The sequence below is a fragment of the Durio zibethinus genome, chromosome 4 (assembly GCF_047325235.1).
Source record: "Durio zibethinus cultivar Kanyao isolate XHJ-2024 chromosome 4, ASM4732523v1, whole genome shotgun sequence".
Taxonomy (NCBI): Eukaryota; Viridiplantae; Streptophyta; class Magnoliopsida; order Malvales; family Malvaceae; genus Durio; species Durio zibethinus.
Window position 1 is genome coordinate 8,500,367 of NC_143165.1, and position 19,522 is coordinate 8,519,888.

The 19,522-nt window shown below is 33.2% G+C and overlaps 1 protein-coding gene and 1 long non-coding RNA gene across 8 annotated transcripts; both read right to left on the bottom strand.

The window, feature by feature from the left end:
* Positions 1 to 6,013: 6,013 nt before the first annotated feature.
* Positions 6,014 to 10,383, bottom strand: LOC111288625 (uncharacterized). Of its 5 annotated transcripts, none has more exons than XR_002690119.2 (6): positions 9,692 to 10,374; positions 9,560 to 9,605; positions 8,212 to 8,291; positions 7,998 to 8,095; positions 6,696 to 6,819; positions 6,014 to 6,266 (listed from the first exon to the last, which is right to left on the bottom strand). It is a non-coding gene; the product is annotated as an uncharacterized LOC111288625 (long non-coding RNA). The 5 variants fall into 5 exon arrangements; XR_016341477.1 differs by lacking the exon at positions 6,014 to 6,266 and having other exon boundaries at positions 6,613 to 6,819; positions 9,537 to 9,605; positions 9,692 to 9,776; positions 9,903 to 10,383; XR_002690120.2 differs by lacking the exon at positions 6,014 to 6,266 and having other exon boundaries at positions 6,613 to 6,819; positions 9,692 to 9,776; positions 9,903 to 10,376.
* A 4,286-nt stretch (positions 10,384 to 14,669) lies between these two features.
* LOC111289098 (uncharacterized) lies at positions 14,670 to 19,364 on the bottom strand. 3 transcript variants are annotated; one of them, XM_022879971.2, is made up of 4 exons: positions 19,242 to 19,364; positions 17,160 to 18,254; positions 15,966 to 16,343; positions 14,670 to 15,285 (listed from the first exon to the last, which is right to left on the bottom strand). In XM_022879971.2, coding segments are annotated over exons 2-4 (1,425 nt in total). In that variant the 5' UTR covers positions 18,205 to 18,254; positions 19,242 to 19,364; the 3' UTR covers positions 14,670 to 15,283. The 3 variants fall into 3 exon arrangements, with proteins under 3 accessions (XP_022735706.2, XP_022735705.2, XP_022735707.2); XM_022879970.2 differs by having other exon boundaries at positions 15,960 to 16,343; XM_022879972.2 differs by having other exon boundaries at positions 14,866 to 15,285; positions 16,020 to 16,343.
* Positions 19,365 to 19,522: the final 158 nt, after the last annotated feature.

The following is a 19,522-nucleotide window of genomic DNA, read 5'->3' on the forward strand; positions in this document are numbered from 1 at the left end:
AAAAGAACTTGCACTCCTGAAAGACAACATGCCATTGAGAAAAAGGTTGACAAATTATTACGAGCTGACTTTATCAAAGAGGTCTACTACTTTAAATGGATAATCAATGTGGTCATGATAAAAAAGTATAATAGAAAATTGATAATGTGCATGGATTTTACCAACCTGAATAAGGTTTATTCGAAGAATAGCTTCCCTCTATCTAGCATAGATCGACTAGTAGATGATAGTATCGAGCACGACCTTTTTAACTTCATGGATGCTTATTCTAGCTACAATCAAATTAAAATATTAAAAAAAAACAAGGATAAAATAGCCTTTATTACTAAAATAAAACCTTTACTACTATAAGTTTATGCTTTTTGAATTAAAAAATATAGTGCTGACCTACCAAAGATTGGTCAACAAAGTATTCAAGGACTAGATCAGTCGTAATATGAAGGTATATGTAGATGACATGATAATCAAGAGCAAGAGATTGATTGAGCATCTGGAAGATCTTAAAAAAACCTTCAACACTTTAAGAAAGTATAATATGAGACTTAACCTAAGTAAATGTACTTTTAAGGTTACATCAAACAAGTTCCTAGGCTACATAATCAACCAAAAAGGGATAGAGGTGAACCTCGAAAAGGTTCAGGCAATCCTAGAAATGAAAGCGCCAACTTCGGTAAAAGAGGTGTAGAGGTTAACAGGTAGAATAGCCACGTTCAGCCAATTCATGTCCAGATCGACAAAATGATATCTACCGTTCTTCAAAACTCTTAAAAATGTTTCTGACTTCATATGGACTCTTCAATACCAAAAAGCTTTTGATGAACTTAAAGAGTTTTTATCCTCTTCACTTGTCATGTCAAAATCAAGGACTGACAAAACACTATACTTATATTTGGCTAGCATCGATCAGGCTGTTAACTCAGTTTTAATCTAAGAAAAAAAAAGGGAAACAATGATCGATCTATTTTGTAAGTAAAATATTGACAGGGCCTGAAGTTAACTACAACAGTATAATGAAATTGGTCTATGCCATGATCACATTGGTCAAAAAACTTAGGTCATACTTCCAGGCCCACACGATCTACATTCTGATCGATCAACCACTAGGACAAGTTTTATAAAAACTTGAAATGTCGAGAAAGCTAATCAAATAGGCAGTAAAGCTTAATGAATTTGATTTACAATTTTTATCCAGATCGACATTAAAATTATATGTGCTGGTAGACTTCATAATAAAGTGTACTTCGACATAATTAAAAGGACAACCTAAGGAAAAGAAAGAAATTTTAGATAAAGATGACTAGAAACTCTATGTCGTTGAATTCGTTACAAGCCAAATTAGAAGAGTCGACCTCATTTTGATTAGTTTAGAAGGGCTATAGTACCTATACACCTTGGGATTCAATTTCAAGGCATCTAATAACGAAGTGAAATACAAGGCATTGATAGTCAGCCTAAGGTTAGCAACCGAGTTGAATGTTCAACACATAATCACTTATAGTTACTCCCAACTAGTAGTTGATCAGGTCAATTGAGAGTTTGAAGCTCAATAAGATAGAATTCAAAAGTACTTTGACAAAGTATTAGCCTTGATAGTTAGCTTCAATAAAGCCGAGGCGAAAAAAATATTGTGATAAAAAAATTCAATAACCGACTTCTTGTCTAAGTTGGCTTCAAAAACAGTAATGGGAAACCTGAACCAAGTTATAGTAGAAGAATTAGTGCATAAAAGCACCAAAGATAAGCTCGTGGGATAGGTCATAAAGAAAAAAACCTGGATGACATCAATTAAAGCATACCTGACCATAGAAATGCTACCTGATGAAAGAGTTCTAGCTAAAGCATTGATGAGAAAGGTCATCCGACACATAATGATCGAAAAAAAATTATACAAGAGATCTTTTACTCTACCTTCTTGAGATGTGTTGATGAAGAAGAGATAGAGTACGTATTGAAAGAAATCTAAGAAAAAATATGTGAAAATCACCTTAAACCTTGACCTTTAGCTTATAAACTGTTGAGGAAGGGCTATTACTGGCCCACTATTAGAAGGGATGCAGCCAAACTGGTGAAAAAATACAACAAATGTCAAAGGTTTGCCCAATGTAACATTTCCCTTTAACCAAGTTCACTCTTATCATTAACCTGTGACCATTCATGCAATGAAAGATGAAAGTTCTCAGACCATTCAACCTGACCATAGGTTAAAAGATATTTGTCTTAGTGACAGTAGATTACTTCATAAAATGGTTAAAAGCCAAAGCCTTAGCCACTACCACAAAAGCATAAATTGATAAGTTTGTGTAGAAAAACATAGTTTACAGATTTGGACTACCTTAGTCTATAATAATAGACAATGGCAAACAATTCAATAATCTGAGATTTAGAGAATGGTGCTTAGATCTTCACATTAACCTCAAGTTTACGTTGGTTGTCTACCTTCAATCCAACGAGCAGGTTAAAGCTATAAATAAGATAATATTAAATGCTCTGAAAAAGAAGCTTGATGCAGTAAAAAAGAAATAGGCCGATAAGCTGCCAAGAATTTTATGGGCGTTAAGGACAACCACGAAGGTTTCTATTGGTGAAACACCATTTCACTTGGCATTTGAAACAGAAGTCGTAGCACATGTTAAGATCAGCCTGTCGAGCATAAGGGTTGAATTGACATCGAAAGAAAAAAATAAAGAGGCATTTAGGGCTAACATTGACTTCTTCAAAAAACAAAAAGACATAGCTCTGACTCGAATTGCAGCCTATTAGTAAAAAGTAACCAATTATTATAACAAGAGGATCCAGCATAAATACGTCAAAAAATGTGACCTGGTACTTAAAAAAGTTAAAGCTTCAGGGGTAGATGACCGAGCTGGCAAGTTAGCCTTAATGTGGGAAAGATCATATATTGTTAAAAAGGTCATCCATGATGCAACCTACAAATTACAAAATCTAAACGGTAACATCATCCCAAGCATTCTCTTTATTACACCGTTGCCTTTCCTCGGACATCAAATTGAACCAATGGGCTGACTTTATATAGTCACGGCCTTCAATAGTAAGGGGATCAGGTTATCATCTTGCTACCCTTACTGACCTCTATTTGGCTTTACCTTATAGCTCTCAGCCCCTTCAAAACTCATACTAGAAAACAAAGTTAGAAATACATACCAAAGCGAGTGTAGAAAAAACTTTAAAGGCAAAAGAGTTATGGAGATAAAAAATTTTAGGTCAGATTGAGAACAAAGAAAGCGAAAGATTGAAAGCTAAAGCCCTATCAGCCCTTTTATATAGACGCGTTTCAACTAAAGGGATGGCACGATCCTTGCTATGTGTTGAGGCACTAGCAGGTAGATATATTTTTATCTTTTTGCTTTAAATCTCTTTGTTCAAATCATCTCTTTCTTTATTTAATGTTATCAGACCCAATTGGAAGAACCCCAGATCAGATCGATTGGACCAGATAGCCATCAAGGATAAACATAGAGCCTAGTTCATTTCTAGGGTTCAAAATAGAGACTCAAGCCCAAATTCTCGAAAGAAAACACAAGTCTTACCACAGACATACGAACCAACAATAATCTCGAATCACCTTAGACAATTATCACTTTAGCAACCTTTAAATCGATTATACATTCATCCCAAAATACATGTGCGAGATTGGATAACCGTCAAGTCAACCGTGGCTCAAAGCTAGTCGTTATCTAGAACCAACCTCCTCTTGCAACGTCTACCTTCGACGAAATATGCAACCACTTACCCCATTCCATAGACGTCGGTAACAAATTTAGTAATCTGATACTTAGACTGCTTAATAGAGGATATAGTGTTAGGGGCACATAATGGTTAGAAAAGGCACAGTGGTTTTTTCTTCTCTCTTAGTCTTCAACAAATAACTAGAAGTATCTTGATAATTTATGCCAACTTGACATTTCAGGTCAATCTAATATCTTCAATGTCACTTCAACTCGACCCTATCCTAATTATTCCCTATTTGTCCTTCTCAGTTTATCTATAAATATGAAAACTCATGTACTACGAAGTTAGGTTCATCTAATTTATATATTTCTTTCTTTTTTATTTTTTCACTTTTTTTTCGACCTGATTCTTATTGATTTGTACATCCAAATACAAATATAAGGAATACTATTTACTTTTACCTCTAACTATTTTTTTCTGTATTCAAGTCCAAGCTCGACACCAACGATAAATTTAATTGTTAGGTTTAGCCAAGAAAGATACTGCACTTGTGGGATTCAATTGTAGTAGAGCTATAAAGGTACATGATTCTATCTTCACAATATGCTGACATTCATAATTTATTCAATTCCCTCAAATCTATTCATTTTTCTTTTCTTTTTTTACTCATTATTGAACTAAATGATTACTTTTTGGCAGGGCAAACGTGACTTCACTGTCAACTTTGCATGAATAAATGCAAATGACAACTAAAAAAAAAAATTACAAGGGAAATGGACCTGAGCAGGCAAGTGATTTTATACTTGCTATATCAATGACACATTTTCCACTAGTCTAACGATGATAAAGTTTTTTTTTTTTTCAACCAATTAAACGTTGATTTTTTTTTTTTAATGAAGAATCGACGATAAAAGTTCTTGAAATAATCCAAAAATTAAATCCAAATAAAATTTAAAATACCATAGTTATTATTACAGAAAATAACACATTTCCCAATATACCATTTCTTAATTATTTCACTTCCACTCTGATCTGATCTTTTTTATGTGCATAATTCCCAAAGTAGTGGTCCTACTTTAAGACAAATTTATTTGACATTCATTTCGTAAATCTGTTAGCCGAAACAGTTTAAGCTCGTGGGCTGGGGGGGGATTGGACCAGCATTTTTTGTTTTCAAGGACAATTTATTGAAGAAACAGCGATAGATGTTGAGTTGCTTTCACAAATTTTGACATGTTTGTACACTGAAATATGTTACCTCCAATTGTTTGCTGCAACAACCAAAAGCATCAGACTATATTGCAAGAACCACCGACCATTTGGACAGAAATTAATCATCATAGCTTCACAGCTAATATATTGTCTTTTTTTTTTTTTTAATTCTATTTTCTACCTTCTGATCCTTCTTCCTGTTGCATTTATTTTCTTTTTTTTTTTTAATTTTATTTTCTTCCTGTTGCAATTATATATATATATATATATATTTGGAAAGACTATTAAAATGTATTATGATTACTTAATTTGTATCAAAAGTAAAAGTTTCTTTGCTGAGATGATTAGAAAATTGAAATTGTCACTAATCATAAATTCAAGTCTGAATTGTCTCAATGATTTGTTTAAAAATGCTATTATTTGAAAATTTTAAAGCCCGAATTGCGACTTAAACAAAGATCTAATGGAAAAGGTCCAAGGGAGATTATTGGGATTGCAACCCAATTTCTTTTCAGATTTGGGCTGCATTTCGTCTCTTTCAGCCACAAACTGGTTTTGGTCCACGAAATCGATATTAATATATCGAAATACCGAGGACATTGGTGACGACCGGTTGAAATTGGAGATTTTTTTTACTTGATTTTAATCGTTATTTCCATCTAATAGCTACTTTTTGGATTAATTATAAAAAGTAAAAAAAGAAATTGAAACAAAGAAAGATTTGTACTTTTCAGCTTTCACCACAGTAGAATGTTGTGTTTCTGTCATATAATTTGATCAAACTTGAGTGATCATTTTAAGTCGGTCGAACTTGTTTATTAATATTTATATAGCTTGGAGACGCCTCTTTGTTTATAAGATTGTGTAAAGCAGGCACTTTAATCAGTTGACTGCAATTAGACAGCAATGGTATATCATTAATAGACATATAATAAGTCTAAATCTCTATAAAGCATTGTGGTTGTCTATCCTATAATAATTCACTTTATATCATTATAAAGCATTGTGCTTGAATAAATCTCTATAACCAAACCCAAATACAACATAAATTCTAGCCATATACTCATGAATTTCTATAGACTATATAACACATTATGCATGCAGCTCCATCAATCAGATCATTTTTATGTATTTTCTTATTTAATTTATACGCGTTTTGGGCTCTCTTGTGAACTCCCTCCAACAAAGTTAGCTCCAATACAAATATATACATATATATAAATAATACCTATATGTCAACTCAAACCAATTTAGCAATTGACTTTGAACCAACACATTCCGATCTGATCATTCCCATGCAAGCACTTTAATTAGATCTCATCATTCATCAACATGTTTCTCTTCCGGTTTAGTCATGCCACACTCTGATCAACAAGAAGCTCCAGCTGGTGGGTGGTTTTTTTAGAAAATTTATACATACTAGAAACTGCGGGCTCAAAGTTTTTACTTGTAATTAATAAGATTTAATTAAATTTAATAGATAGAATACATTTTTCTGTATTTTTTAAAAGAAAATACATAAAAAATTTACTCCTACCCCATCACCAAAGCCTAGATAAAAATAAAATATAATATAATCCTGAAAGATATACAATTATATGATAAATAAAAGAATAATATTTTATTTAGATAAAAATGAAATGCCAATCAACATATAAGCTTTAAACAATCAACATGCAAGCTTCATATAGATGTAATAAACAAAAGATAAAAAGTGTGAATTGTTTTCTTTTAAGTAAAAAGACAAAAATAAGAATAATAAAGTATTGAGTGACAGAAACAGAAAGAAGCACCTTTTTATGCAGAGCCGTTAAATTAGAATCCCTAAATGCAAGTAACCAACTATTAAGAGAAAAGTATCACACCACATGACCATAAATCTGCCTTTGCTTCATCATAGCTTTTATTGTTGATCACCTACAAAATGATAGCACAAAAACAATAAATAAAAGTTTAACTGATATATATATATATAAGTTTTCATGTTAATAAAGAAGCAATATCAAGATACAACATGTTTTCTATGTACTTTGACACAAACAAATGTACTGCAATATGTACTTTGACACAAACAAATGTACTGCAAGAACAACTTCAAGATAGAATAATAACTTTAACGCACAGGTAATCAAGATAAACATATTTTGGGAATGAGATCTTAAACTAATTAACCAACAAAAGCAATTTTATCTCTTCCAAAAGTTTCAACTTACAATTTGAGTATTCCTATTGTTTCATACCCTCCAAAATATCTCTAGTTTTCTTATGACAACTGGTATGTCCAACTGAATGAGAATTTTTTTTCTTTCAAAATCAAATAAAAAGGGCAATTTGTGACAAACAATTGTTCAACTCCACTTGATGGTCTATCTTTAAGAAGAGATGTTTCATGACTTGAATCTTGATTCAACTATCTATTAATTACAATCAAAATAGGGGAACATGGTTGGTTAGTAAGGAACACTTTTAGCATCATCTCCAAATCAGTGTGTCTTTTGTTTATAATGCTACAATAATCAGGGGAACTAAAATAACAATCATTGCATGGTTATTATATGTATATTTATTTATTAAATACAAAAGTGGTAAATTTTGAAACTTAATATGAATAACTTGATAGAAGCTTTTCTATGAGAAAAAGAAGATTTTGGATCATCTCAAGCTCAATGCCAAACTCTAAATGTGAGCGCACACCAACTATAGAGTGTTGTACAATACATTCATGCAAGAAATCAACAAAGCAAATAACTAATTACAATCTTTAAAAAACAATATAATCTATAAAACATCAAACAAATGCAACAAAGTTTCTGGAATATAAAAGCCTAAACAAAGTAAATGAAATATAGCATTAATTTTAGTCACTTGAATATGCATTCTAAAAGATGTTGGTCAAATCCCTTTGTCATGCAGAAAAAGAAAGTATGAGGATTTCAGTAATATTTCACAAAGAGAGGACCAATTATATTAACATCCTTAAAATCCTAGCACCACAACAAAGCCTCCAAAATAAACAAAGTTTTATATAAAACACCAATCCATCTAATAATAGTTAGCAACCAAATCATGGCCGATATAAACACCAAATTCCTTACCTTGAACTAATATGTTTTTCAAATGCCTCTCAGTACTTGTCCTAAAGCTGTCGAAAAAAATCATGAGGCATCTTCTGACTACACATGTTGTATATAGTCTTGTAGTAGTTCCAATTAAAGAAAAATGATGAGCATAAAATACCAAATAATTATAAATAATAAATACATGACTAAAACAGAATCAATAAAATTGAAACTAAGTAATTAAGGATACGTGTAAAGCATCATATATTTTTCTGAGCTAAACGGAGTCTCCAGCAATCCTTCAACAATCCTTTTTCAGCTCTGTAATCCCTTTTTCATATGAAGAAAAAAGCAGAACCAAAATAAAATATAAGTCAATCTCCAATAAATATGAAAAATTTAGAAGTTCCTACCTGTACAATTATATATATTGTCAATATAGATGATGCTCATGCAAACATCAAAGAAGTTCACTTTCTGCCACTTTATCCAGTGGCCAAACATATTGCAATTACATAAATTTACTTTGATGGTAATTGGTATTGTGCCAGCATAGGAGATCATAAGGTTCCCATATTCTTAAAGAGAGTTGGCTCATAATTCCATGAGGATTGGTTGCTAATTTTTGCTAGATGATAATCCTGATTTACGTTTCGATCAGGGCCTGGTTAAACTTTTTCTATGAATAAAGCAGAGCAAAAGACAAAGTAATAAGATAAATTCAACCATAAATATATGAGATGGCTTATTTCTGTTGCTTAATCACTTTTAAAAACCATGAAGTAAAAATATCATTGTTTCTTCTTTCTAAAATATGAATGCTGATCAATCTTGTATATGTTTGGCCCTTACATTTTGTATTTGCCACATCAACTTGAGCTTAAGTTTGCATCATAAGTTTTATCTAAAAGTTTATGAGCCAACAAAATCTACTTTACCATCAATAGAATTGGATTTTTGTTTTTCTTTTTTACTTTTCAATTTTACCCCTAAGTTTCTACAACTTTTTCAAGTTTGGTATAGGTCTATTTAAGCTGCCTTTTGTCTATTTGTTACGGTAAATGTTGTTGTAGCAAAACATGAGATTTAAAGTAGGAAGAAAATAATAGCAAAACATGAGATTTAGAGTGGGAAGAAAATAACTATCATATCAACCCATTGCCTTTGATGGCAAATGACATGAATTATAAAAAATCAATCTTTACTGAGCATTTGAAAAAACCATTCCTCAAATGAAGTCTATAAAATCAACTATAAGAAATCAACTAAAAATTCTTTATCACGCAACCACCAAATCATTACTAAGCATTTGATCAAATTACCAAACACGTATAAAATCATGAATAAAAAAAAAATTGAAACAATGAAAACCCAAACACCGAAAAAAGACAAGCAAATAAACCTCATTCAGTTCATCAACTCTTTGACAACTATTGGGTCTTGAAAGTGTGGCAGTATATGGTAAAACCTTATCTTTATCAACTTTTACTTTCATTCCACCAGTTTTAATGAAGTGTAATCAATGATAATACAATATACTACATTCATATAGCAATCAAAACAGATTAGTTAAACCTCAAAAAGGGGAGACTTCCTACAAGTCATATGAACCATACTTTCTCTTCCAGAAAGATCAATTACATGCTGCAATTCAAATAGAACAAATACTTAATTAGAACATGAATTGAGGAGAAGCCAAAAGAACCCAAATTTTTGTTTCATATACTTACAATGAAACTGTTATTAGATGACACAACCATGTGGGCGACATGGAAAACATGTTCTCGCTCTATTATGGCAGTCCAAGTAACCCACCTCGCAAATCAACCAATTTTAACTTTAATACTTGTTCGTAAAATATTCCAAAATTTAACTAATTAATCACCATATATAAGCAATAAAGATAACTTTTTTGTAGCATTTGCCTTTTGTGACATATACCTTATAAACGATGTTTTTTTAGCGACGAACATCGGCAACGGAGCTGCTACATGACGACAATAGCGGTGACTCACAATGAAACGGGGATTTGAGGGAATCAAGCGGATCAAAAGGTAGATAACGAAGAGGGAAGGAAGGAGGAATGATTTTCAGCGATCAAACAGCGGTAAATGACGAAGAAAGGTAGCAACGATTTTAAGTTTTTGGGGTTTAAAAGCAGGACTTTAAGGAGCTTTTTGGTAAATCCTAAACTGGGGAAGTGAAAGAGGGGCCGAAGAGGAAAAAGCGGTTGAAATTTGGATTGAAATGGGGGCCCGAAGAACCATGGACAATGGTGGGAATCGGCAAAAAATTAGTGGTCGTCACCTACAGTTTGATTTCTAAAGAGAGAGGATAAAGGTTACAAAGGGGAAGTAATGAAAAATGAAATGAAGAGATAAAAAATGAAACCGTAAAAGATTAAAAAAAAAAAAAGCAAAAAGAGTAAAATAAAAAACAATTAAATAGAGATAAAAAAATCCAGATTTGATCTTGTGAAGAGTTATTTAATAATAAAATCTTGAATTATCTAATTTGGTGTGAGAGAATGCTTTTAAAATCGCCCTAATAAAAAAATATGACAAGCAAACTTAACTTGTAGATAATCTTTGTCACTATTATCAATACATATATATATATATATATACATAATTTTTTTGTTACATCAAAAAAATAAAATTTTAAGTAAAAAAAAAAATCAAACTCGAAATTAAACTTTTTATATTTTCTCAAACGTTTTTAACTACTAAATTAAAAGTTCAGAGTTTATATATACACTGCACATCCACAAATATATATATATATATTTGTATAAGACCTTAGATATGTGAGACTCACGCACCACCTCGTGGACGAAGCTAATGAAAATGTGCATTTAGGATAATTGAATCCATGTATGATGTACCTTCATCTTCCTTTTTGCTGATAATTCATATTCCAATGCCTAGATTGGCAAAGGGACTGCAAGTAAAAATTTTGGTGTAAAGTTGGTTTTGCCATGCAATCACATTAAGAGCAAATTCATTAGTTAGTTTATTTTTGTTTTTCAGATCAAATATAACAATTTCAATCAAATGTATAATTCTATGTTATAAGTAAAGCTTGATTTTGAAGAAAAGATTTGAATGAAATTTTTAAATGAAATTCATTAAGTTTTCAATTAAAAATGATTAAATAAAATTGACAATCGAAAATTAAAATTAATAGATTGAAATGTTTTATTACATAAATCAAATGTAAAAGTTTTGAAAATTTTTTAATGAATTTTGATATATATTTTTAAATAAATATTTTTAGTAAAAATATTGATAGAATTTTTATTATTGAATAAATATAGATCAAATTTAAATTATAAATAATATTTTTAATAATTTTTTTTACATATTATTAATATTCATAGTAAATTTTATCAAAGTGGGGCTTGTCTCCTTCACTTCATGCTTATGGCAATGAAGCTGAAGTGCCCTTCTCTTGGTGTCATTCTTTTTCTCCATTTGTTTACTTTTGACAAAAAAAAAGTGTAAAAATGATAGAAATTTAGCATGGTGCAAGCTAATGTTTTGTTTTTAATAGAAATTTCAATTTTGAACCGTTCATGTAAAATTTGAGGATAGGAGAAGAATTTTTACTGTTTATTGCCAATTTCTCATAGTTGTATACTAAAGCTGGAGGAGTTAAGGCTCCGTTTAGTTGTTACTTTTGCTGACTGCTATTTGCTTTGGGAACTAATAAAAAAAAAAGATGTGCCCTTGAATATAACAAATTTTTTGTTAATGGTAGTAGTCACACATTAATTGAGTTACTGTTAATGGTTTATATCTTAGGGACATGTTTATATAATCCTAGGGTGATAGCTATTCTGTATAGGCTAAATCCATTGACGATGCTCATTTTGTTCCTCAAATGCTGCATCTTAACAAAGCAATACTTTCGCAGAATGTAAATGAGGACACCGATGAGATGTTTAATGATTTGATGAAAAAATATGGAAAAGTCTCCAAGTGCTGAGCTTGATGATGATTCCGAAAGCTTATCGTGTAAATTCATCTCAAAATTAACACAAAAGCAGGGTACTTAAAACCAGTGCAAATCTGTGTGATGTCAACAACTTCCATATTACTATTTCAGCTTTATCTGGTAATTGGATAGATACTTAGCTTCGCCTTAGTCCTCAAAGATCATGAATTCCATCCTTGACCTTCATGCTCCCTTGTGAATCATTATTGCCTTTGTACTTGTAAGTAGTAGTAGATCGCTCTGGCTCCGCTGTGCTTGCCCACAGTTTTACTGGTTTGGCGTTGTTTTTGTATATCTTGTATCTATGTCCTGTCTTTGTAACTATATAAAGATGGTTCCCTCCAAGTTCCTCATATCAAGGTGCCTTTTATTCTTTTAGTGCCTTAGGTATAAGTTGATAGGCCGATTTGGCTGCTCTCAACTATAACATGGCATATCACTTTTGATAAAGGACCATTGTAATGCATTCTAGTTTGACAGTGACTTGTTAAGCTCTGGCTTTATAAAATGTCTGGTCATCCTTAAATATTGAAGCCCTTAAGTTCCGCAGCAGCAATGACTGCCAACTATGTTGTAGTGGATAACTCCAAAGCAAAGTATGATTTTGTCCTATTAGTTTCAATTGTAGCATGCTTGTGAATAATTGGGAAATTAAGAAGGAAATTATGCGATCCTGTGAAGGTTACCAGAAAGAATTTACTTAACACAATTCATTGTGCATGCCCTGATACTTTCCCAAATAACTAAAATTTGCATGTACTTTGACAATTTTTTTTTTCCTTTGGGGAAATGGTTTAAACTTTGAAGCAGTTCTTGAATGGATTTCTTTTCTTCCAAGTTTCATTATAGATCCAGAATAAGATATTTGGCTGAGAAAGTATGGAAAAATTCCATCTAGAGATACAAAACCAAACTCTTGGACTTTTAGACTTTGGTAAGTAGTCTAATTTGACAATTCATTGACACATTTGTTTTATAGTAATTGGCATAGGACAATGAACATAAGGCAAATTTTGACTTTAGGGATGAAATTTGGTGCCAAAACAATCTGATGCAGCCAGCATAGATTTTGTGCCTTCTTACTATCTTTATTCTTTCTCTTGTTTCTTTTCCATATATGGCAAATATGAAACAGGCTACAAAAAGCAAGGGATATTTTGTTTAGTCAGCCCGGAGAAACATTTTGGAAAATTGACTTAAAGGGCAAACAATATTTGCAAGAAATAATTTGTAAATACTAAAAGGTCTATTTATAAAACTGGAAAAATCTATTTGATCATGATGTTGATGAGCATGGAAAGAATTACCATAACTGGCACACTAAAATCCAGCGATATCAAGGCCCTAGCTCAAGTAAGCTAGTTTCCTACTTGTTAATCTTTTAGCAATGTTTCTTGCTGTCATAATTCCAGGTGATGTCGTTATCTACATATTTCTTCCTCAACAAAGTTTACAATTTGGAAGAGCTTTATGGAAATGCGACCCTTATTGAGCTGCCTTCTGAAAACCAACCACCACTTCGTAGTTGAAAGTGACTAATTCTGAAGGAATCAAAAGCACTGACTGACAGAACTCACATGTTGGAGGTGTTTATCTCCGCCAGGTTCAGTTAGCACTACATGCTCATCACCTCAATCCTTGCAGGGAGGCTTGATCAGGAATTCAAGGGGCGCAGTTCCATTGCTGGTACGTATCATTCACTATTCACATGGAGCAGTTTGCATCTCCACTATTATATGTTCGGTTTGCTTGTTTTCTTCTGGATAATGTCCTTAAATCATTTCCTTACTAGGGCTTGTAAATGTAACAGCTGGAAGCAGTTATGCTGTTAGGCTTGATGAGTTCTAATGAATCTATGGATTCTCATTGCTTTGTCTGTGTCTGGTGCATAAATGTAGGTTTGACTTGTACTCCAGAGGTTAAATTTAACTTATAATAGTTGGAATGATTAGGTTGGAAATCTAACAAATCTAAATTGCTCCCAAGGCACATCCAGCTAAAGTTTCCACTAACCAGTGTCAAAGGAGCATTTCAGATCATGACAACTTTCCTGAAAACAATGGTTGGATCTTTAAAGTTTTTAGAACATGGGGACCAAGTGGATGTTAGGTAGGAGGAGCTGGCTTTTCTGTTTCAATGTGAATTCTCGTCTATATTTAACCTGATGTTGTTATACAAGCAATTTATAATCAAACATTCTTTATATGCCAAACAAACCAAGTCGAGTTTCATGCATTGAAAGTTTTTTGTATTTACGGAGCTTCGAGTAATTTGTGATTGGAAGTTTTGTTTTTTTAATCCCCAAGCAATTTGCTGCTTCATTCTGCTGTGAATTGGTGGTTGAGGTTTCTTCAATTACTTTTCAATACACAATTAATCACCATAAATATAAACCATGAATTCCACATGGATGCAAATGATTAAGGGTTCACGAAGTTGGAAGTGCCAAGTCCTGCATATTGCATTTCTTCGACCTTGCTAAATATATAATCTGCCCCGCAATGTGGATGTCATACAAAATAGGAAGATGTAACCAATCCCAGCGGACAAAGAAACTTGTTGAAGAACATGAAGTTGAAGTGGAATTACATTATGATTTATGGCTGCGAATCAATTGACTGGACCGGCAAGCACAAGAGTTGTTACAAAACATATTAGAAACCAAGGCAGAAAATAATGGAATTTTCGTCAAGACGACCGAAAAACACCATGGAAGAAAGTCTAGACCATGGGCCTTTAAAAAATTTAAAACTAAAGAAAAAGATTACCCTCAACCAAAATATTAGCTAACTGGTTCCATTGTTCCCTAAATTCTAGCAACCAATACTTTAGTAGGTTAGTTATACGATAACAAGCTCCATAACCTATTTGTAAAAATTGCATCAACTGCCACACTGAACCAGCAACCTTCCAGCAAATCATCAAACCGAGATGATCCCTGTTATTCGTCCATTTCTTCTCTACAAAGTGAAATCTGAAACATGGAGAGAACTTACGAATCCAAAAACAAATGACCAAGAAAGAAACTCAAGACCAAAGAGTTAATTTTCCTAAAAACTAACTATTTACAGACACCATGTATTCATTCGTTTACAGACATGTATGGTGACTTGGTCTTGTTTGATACTTGAACAGTGCAATCCAGTTCAGTTAACGACGGGCAGGGATTTAGGCAAAACAGCTTATGCCGTGTTGGAACTGCAGATTGATTTTTGCAGACAATATTCATTTGCTTGCCGACAAGAAACCCACCAAATTGAGATCTTGCAAACCAACCAGGTACAAGCTAATTGAGGATAGGTGCACATGGGAAACTACAAGGTGATTCCTGCGAACAAAAATATAAAACTCATTCTGTTAAAAGCATTCAGAAGTCAAAAAGACAAGTGGGGGAAAAAGCAGAAGAGAATCAATATCACTTTGTTCTCAAGAAGGGTTAAAATATGGGGAAATGGTGCAAGACAAGATTCAAAGAATCAAGTATTTGATTGGAAATCTCCATGTCATGATGGGGTATGGCATTAAAGAGCATCACATCTCAAAGAAAGGTTGAGACACCAATGTCTTGGATGAAAAGTGCATTTTACCATAAAAATTATGCTTGCACCGCATTGCACCATCATGAACAATGAGTTATGAACAAAAATCCCCAGAATGAAATCACCCACCAATGCCACTACTTCAATAAGATACAAGCTTTATAGTCCATGAACATGGTTGAACTATGTTCAAACAAAAACCAGTGAATAAAAAAATTGTCATAAGGGGCAAGGAAAAGTAAATTGTACTTTGCATTAGTTGGGGGAATCTATGTAACCCATTAAAGTGCAACATCCAAATCTCTTAAGTATATATTCATGTCAATGCAAAACCAATTTACGTTAATCAGCATGTTCAAAATACTCAGGGTTAGTGTCAAGTGCCTGATAAATGCTAAACATGAAAACTAAATTGCATTTGATGAATGCTTGCATAACAATGAAATATAAACAAGAGAAGTACAGTTACAGTTTGCTGAGTGTTGATTGGCCTGTCCAGGTTCCGTTAGGCTTAATTCCATACCATGAGTTGCGGTCCAACCAGGTTCATATGCTTCAAGAAAACCAATCTTTGCCTTATTAGGTAGATCATGGGGATGAACAAACGGCACTCCATGTGGCCACCCAATTTCCATTCTAATATTGGCACAAGGGCTACCTGGTGCATGAATGTGATTCTCACACTCTTTTAGGCTACAAAACCTTAGTTTGATCCCCTTCTTATCTGCAATCTCCTGAACCCTTTCCTTAAGCACTCTTTGTGCCTCAAGCCGTAATCTCTTGGAAGGAGGCAGAGGTTTGCATCTTGTATTATTCTTCCTTCTTCTCATCAAGGGCTTCATAGATCCTGTACCAGCATTTCATTGATCCAAGGACCTGCTGTTAACAACTTCTCACTAAGGCTACTTGGAAAAAAAATAACAAGGATAATCAACATCAAGATGGCTGAGCAAACCAAACAGCAAAAGTTATTGTTTGGATCAAACTGTTGAAAACCCTATCTTCTCCTTGTCTTCTGACTTTTGAGTAAAAATATTAATTCAACAATTACCCCAGTCCAGGATTGTCCAACTAACACCAAACTAGTTAAAGACAGTCTTATTAGTTTATCATGAATATCATGCACATTTCTAGACATAATCTAATTTTCTTCACTTGGAGAACTAGTCAGACAATGTTGAAAATACTTTTCCTACTATGCATTTTAAATATTGTGTAAGCAAAAGCTTGAGTGAAAACAAATGACCTGTCACTGTTAGTTTCCTGGCTCCTCGTGACAAAAGTCTAGAATATATCTAGTAAACAAATTTTAAAAAGAAGCAGCTTAAGCATTTTGATCCAATCTTAAGTACATCTATAATGGTAAAAAACAGATATATAATAGTCTGTCTAGACTAGTTGGGGAGAGTAAAAGGATCAAAAGGAAATTTGACTTAAAATCTGGTGAGAAGAGAAAACAAGCAGAACCATTTCAGATGGCAACAACTTAATACTTCAAGGTGAGGGAACTAATTTTCAATGAGAATCAGCCGCTTAAAACTGTGGAAAAAAGATGAAAGCAATAGCTCAAAACCACAAAATATATCCCCCTTTCATTTTATTGCTTTTCTGGGGCCATAAGTAGCATAAGAAAATACCATATGTACTAAGAAACACCACCTACCATCTTGGGCTGTGGGGAAATTGAAATTCTGAAAAGTGTTTCTATTAAAGAGCTGATCTGTTGGGTGAGATCTCTGCATGAAGTCATCCACTGGTACTGGAAGCTGGAACTGAGCTTCAACCCCATGACCAGCTGCTCTCATCTCTGAGCAACTGAGACTGGTCATAGATTTGGGCATGAGTTTGAAAGCCAAGGAGCATCGTCCATACATGTTACCTGGCATATTATTAATCTCTGTCCTATGCAGTGCCGGATTGACATAACCTGCAGTCGCTTGATAAAGTGCAAGTCCAGGATAAACAACAGCTTCTTGAGGACCAAGGTCCCCATCTACAAGAATCCACCGACCTTGAAAATCTCTTACATGCAATCCTGCCTTATCTGACTTTACAACAGATATTAAGCTTTTATCAACCTGGTGCTCATGGTCAGGGAACATGATCAATTGGCCATCATCCTGTGTTGTTAAATTGTGGTGTTGTGCCCCCTGAAAGGAAGGCCTTGCATGACAGCACACAGATAACACTGAAGAAGATATTTCCCGGTTTCTTAAGGGAACATTATCAAGTATTTCAGTAAAGGGAGAGCTGCGCAAGTTCAAATAATAGCTGATCGCATCCAGTATAACTCGCACTGCCTTAGCAAGCAAGCCAAATATGTCAGGTAAAGCACCTGGAAGAAACTCCATTCCGTTGCTGGGCTCTGTAGGAGTTAAGCCTGGTCTGTAATCATACGTTTCGTGCCATAGGTGGGGATCAGCATAGTAACCAGATGTTTTGCACCACTCATGAGAATCATTTGTGTGAATCAGGTCTGCAGATGGGTATGCTTCCTTTTGTTGGAAGTAAAGGCGAGCAGAATCTAAACCAGATCTCAAAAGAGCTCCATCACTAGCTGGAAACTGAATGATGGCAACAGAATATTGAGCAAATGATTGTGATAAAGTAGAGACTGATAGCTTGTAAGAGTCAGAAGGAAGGCCTTCAGAGGGTATGAGATCAGTAAGCTTTACACGACCCAGAGATGGCAGGCCATTGCCTGCCATTAAATTCTTTCAATGTACCAGCTACTTAAGTTTCAACAAATAGTTATGACCTATTGATAATACAAATTAAATTTGGCATCAGTCAAAGGACTTAAGACATCAGGTACCATCTGTCGTACAGGAAATTAAAAAAAAAAAAAGACATTTAACCACCATAAAATTAAACATTTTAAGACTATAAAGAAAGATTAGGCATCACTGACAAATATGAACACCAAAAGTTATTTCAGATTGTTCAACATTGGCAACAGTAAGCAATTAAAAACATTTCTTAAGACTATGGATTAGAAAGACAGCAGTGAAGCAGATCAAAAATAAAAACAATCAAAGGATAGTTATCCCCTGTTGCATAAGAAATTTGGCGGATTAAAATTCCTACAAGGCTGAAAATAGGTTGTCCTCGGAAACATCTTCAGAAGTGAACAAGTTCCAAAGCCGGGTGAAACTCAGTTATTGACTCGGTTTTATTTTCTACAAGTAGGTCAAGGAAACAAAAACAGTCAAGGTATTTGCTTGTGGACGGGACTAGAATTTTCTTTATTTTACAGCTTGCAAAAGATGAATATAGAACATAAAAGTACTTTCACTGACTTTGAAATTTCGTAGTGGATAATAATTGGAAACTATATTGCAGCTACAATAATCCAAGCTAATTTTTATACCAATTGGTTTCCCTAATGAATTGAGGAACACCATAATTTTTTCATTTTTCAGACCCTATTTATGTATGTAAAACTCTAATCAAATCTGGAAATAATCAAAGTAACCCATTCTATTACATACATTAAACATTCCACTTACTAAGAAATAACTGCAAAAATCAAAAAGTGAACTTGCTTTAGAGTTTAAATTTTGAGTTAAAAAAAAAAAAAGAAAACCAAAACCCAATTCATAAAATAAAATAAAATAAAAAACTGAACAAAAAGAAATACCCATCAACGATCGACCCACATAAATACAAAAAATAAATAAATAAATAATAACAGAAGAAGAAGATTCTTGATTTATTTAATGGAAAAAAAAAAAAAAAAACTTGCCTTTGATTGAGTAAAGCGTCTTCCTAGTCTTATAGTAAACGAAGCGAGGTAATTAATTGAAAGCTGAAAGGCTAAAGATGTGCACGTCAGGAGCAGAGGGGGAGAGGAGGATGGAATTTCCTCGAGAGAAAACAGCGGCACTATATTTTTTTTTTTTAATTCCTGAAAGGTGTTCATGGGCCGTGCTTGGTAGGTCCAGATTTTTTATTATTGAAATAATAAAAATAATTTTTATTAATGTTCTTTTAATGTTTTATTATGGAAATACATATTTGTCAGCT

What these genes read in the sequence shown, in the direction of transcription:
- LOC111289098 (XM_022879970.2), bottom strand. Translation starts at nt 18,204, where the DNA reads ATGGCAGGCAATGGCCTGCCATCTCTGGGTCGTGTAAAGCTTACTGAT. An exon ending in TTTCCCCACAGCCCAAGATG is followed by an intron (nt 16,344 to 17,159) that starts GTAGGTGGTGTT and finishes ATGCTGGTACAG; the next exon opens with GATCTATGAAGCCCTTGATG.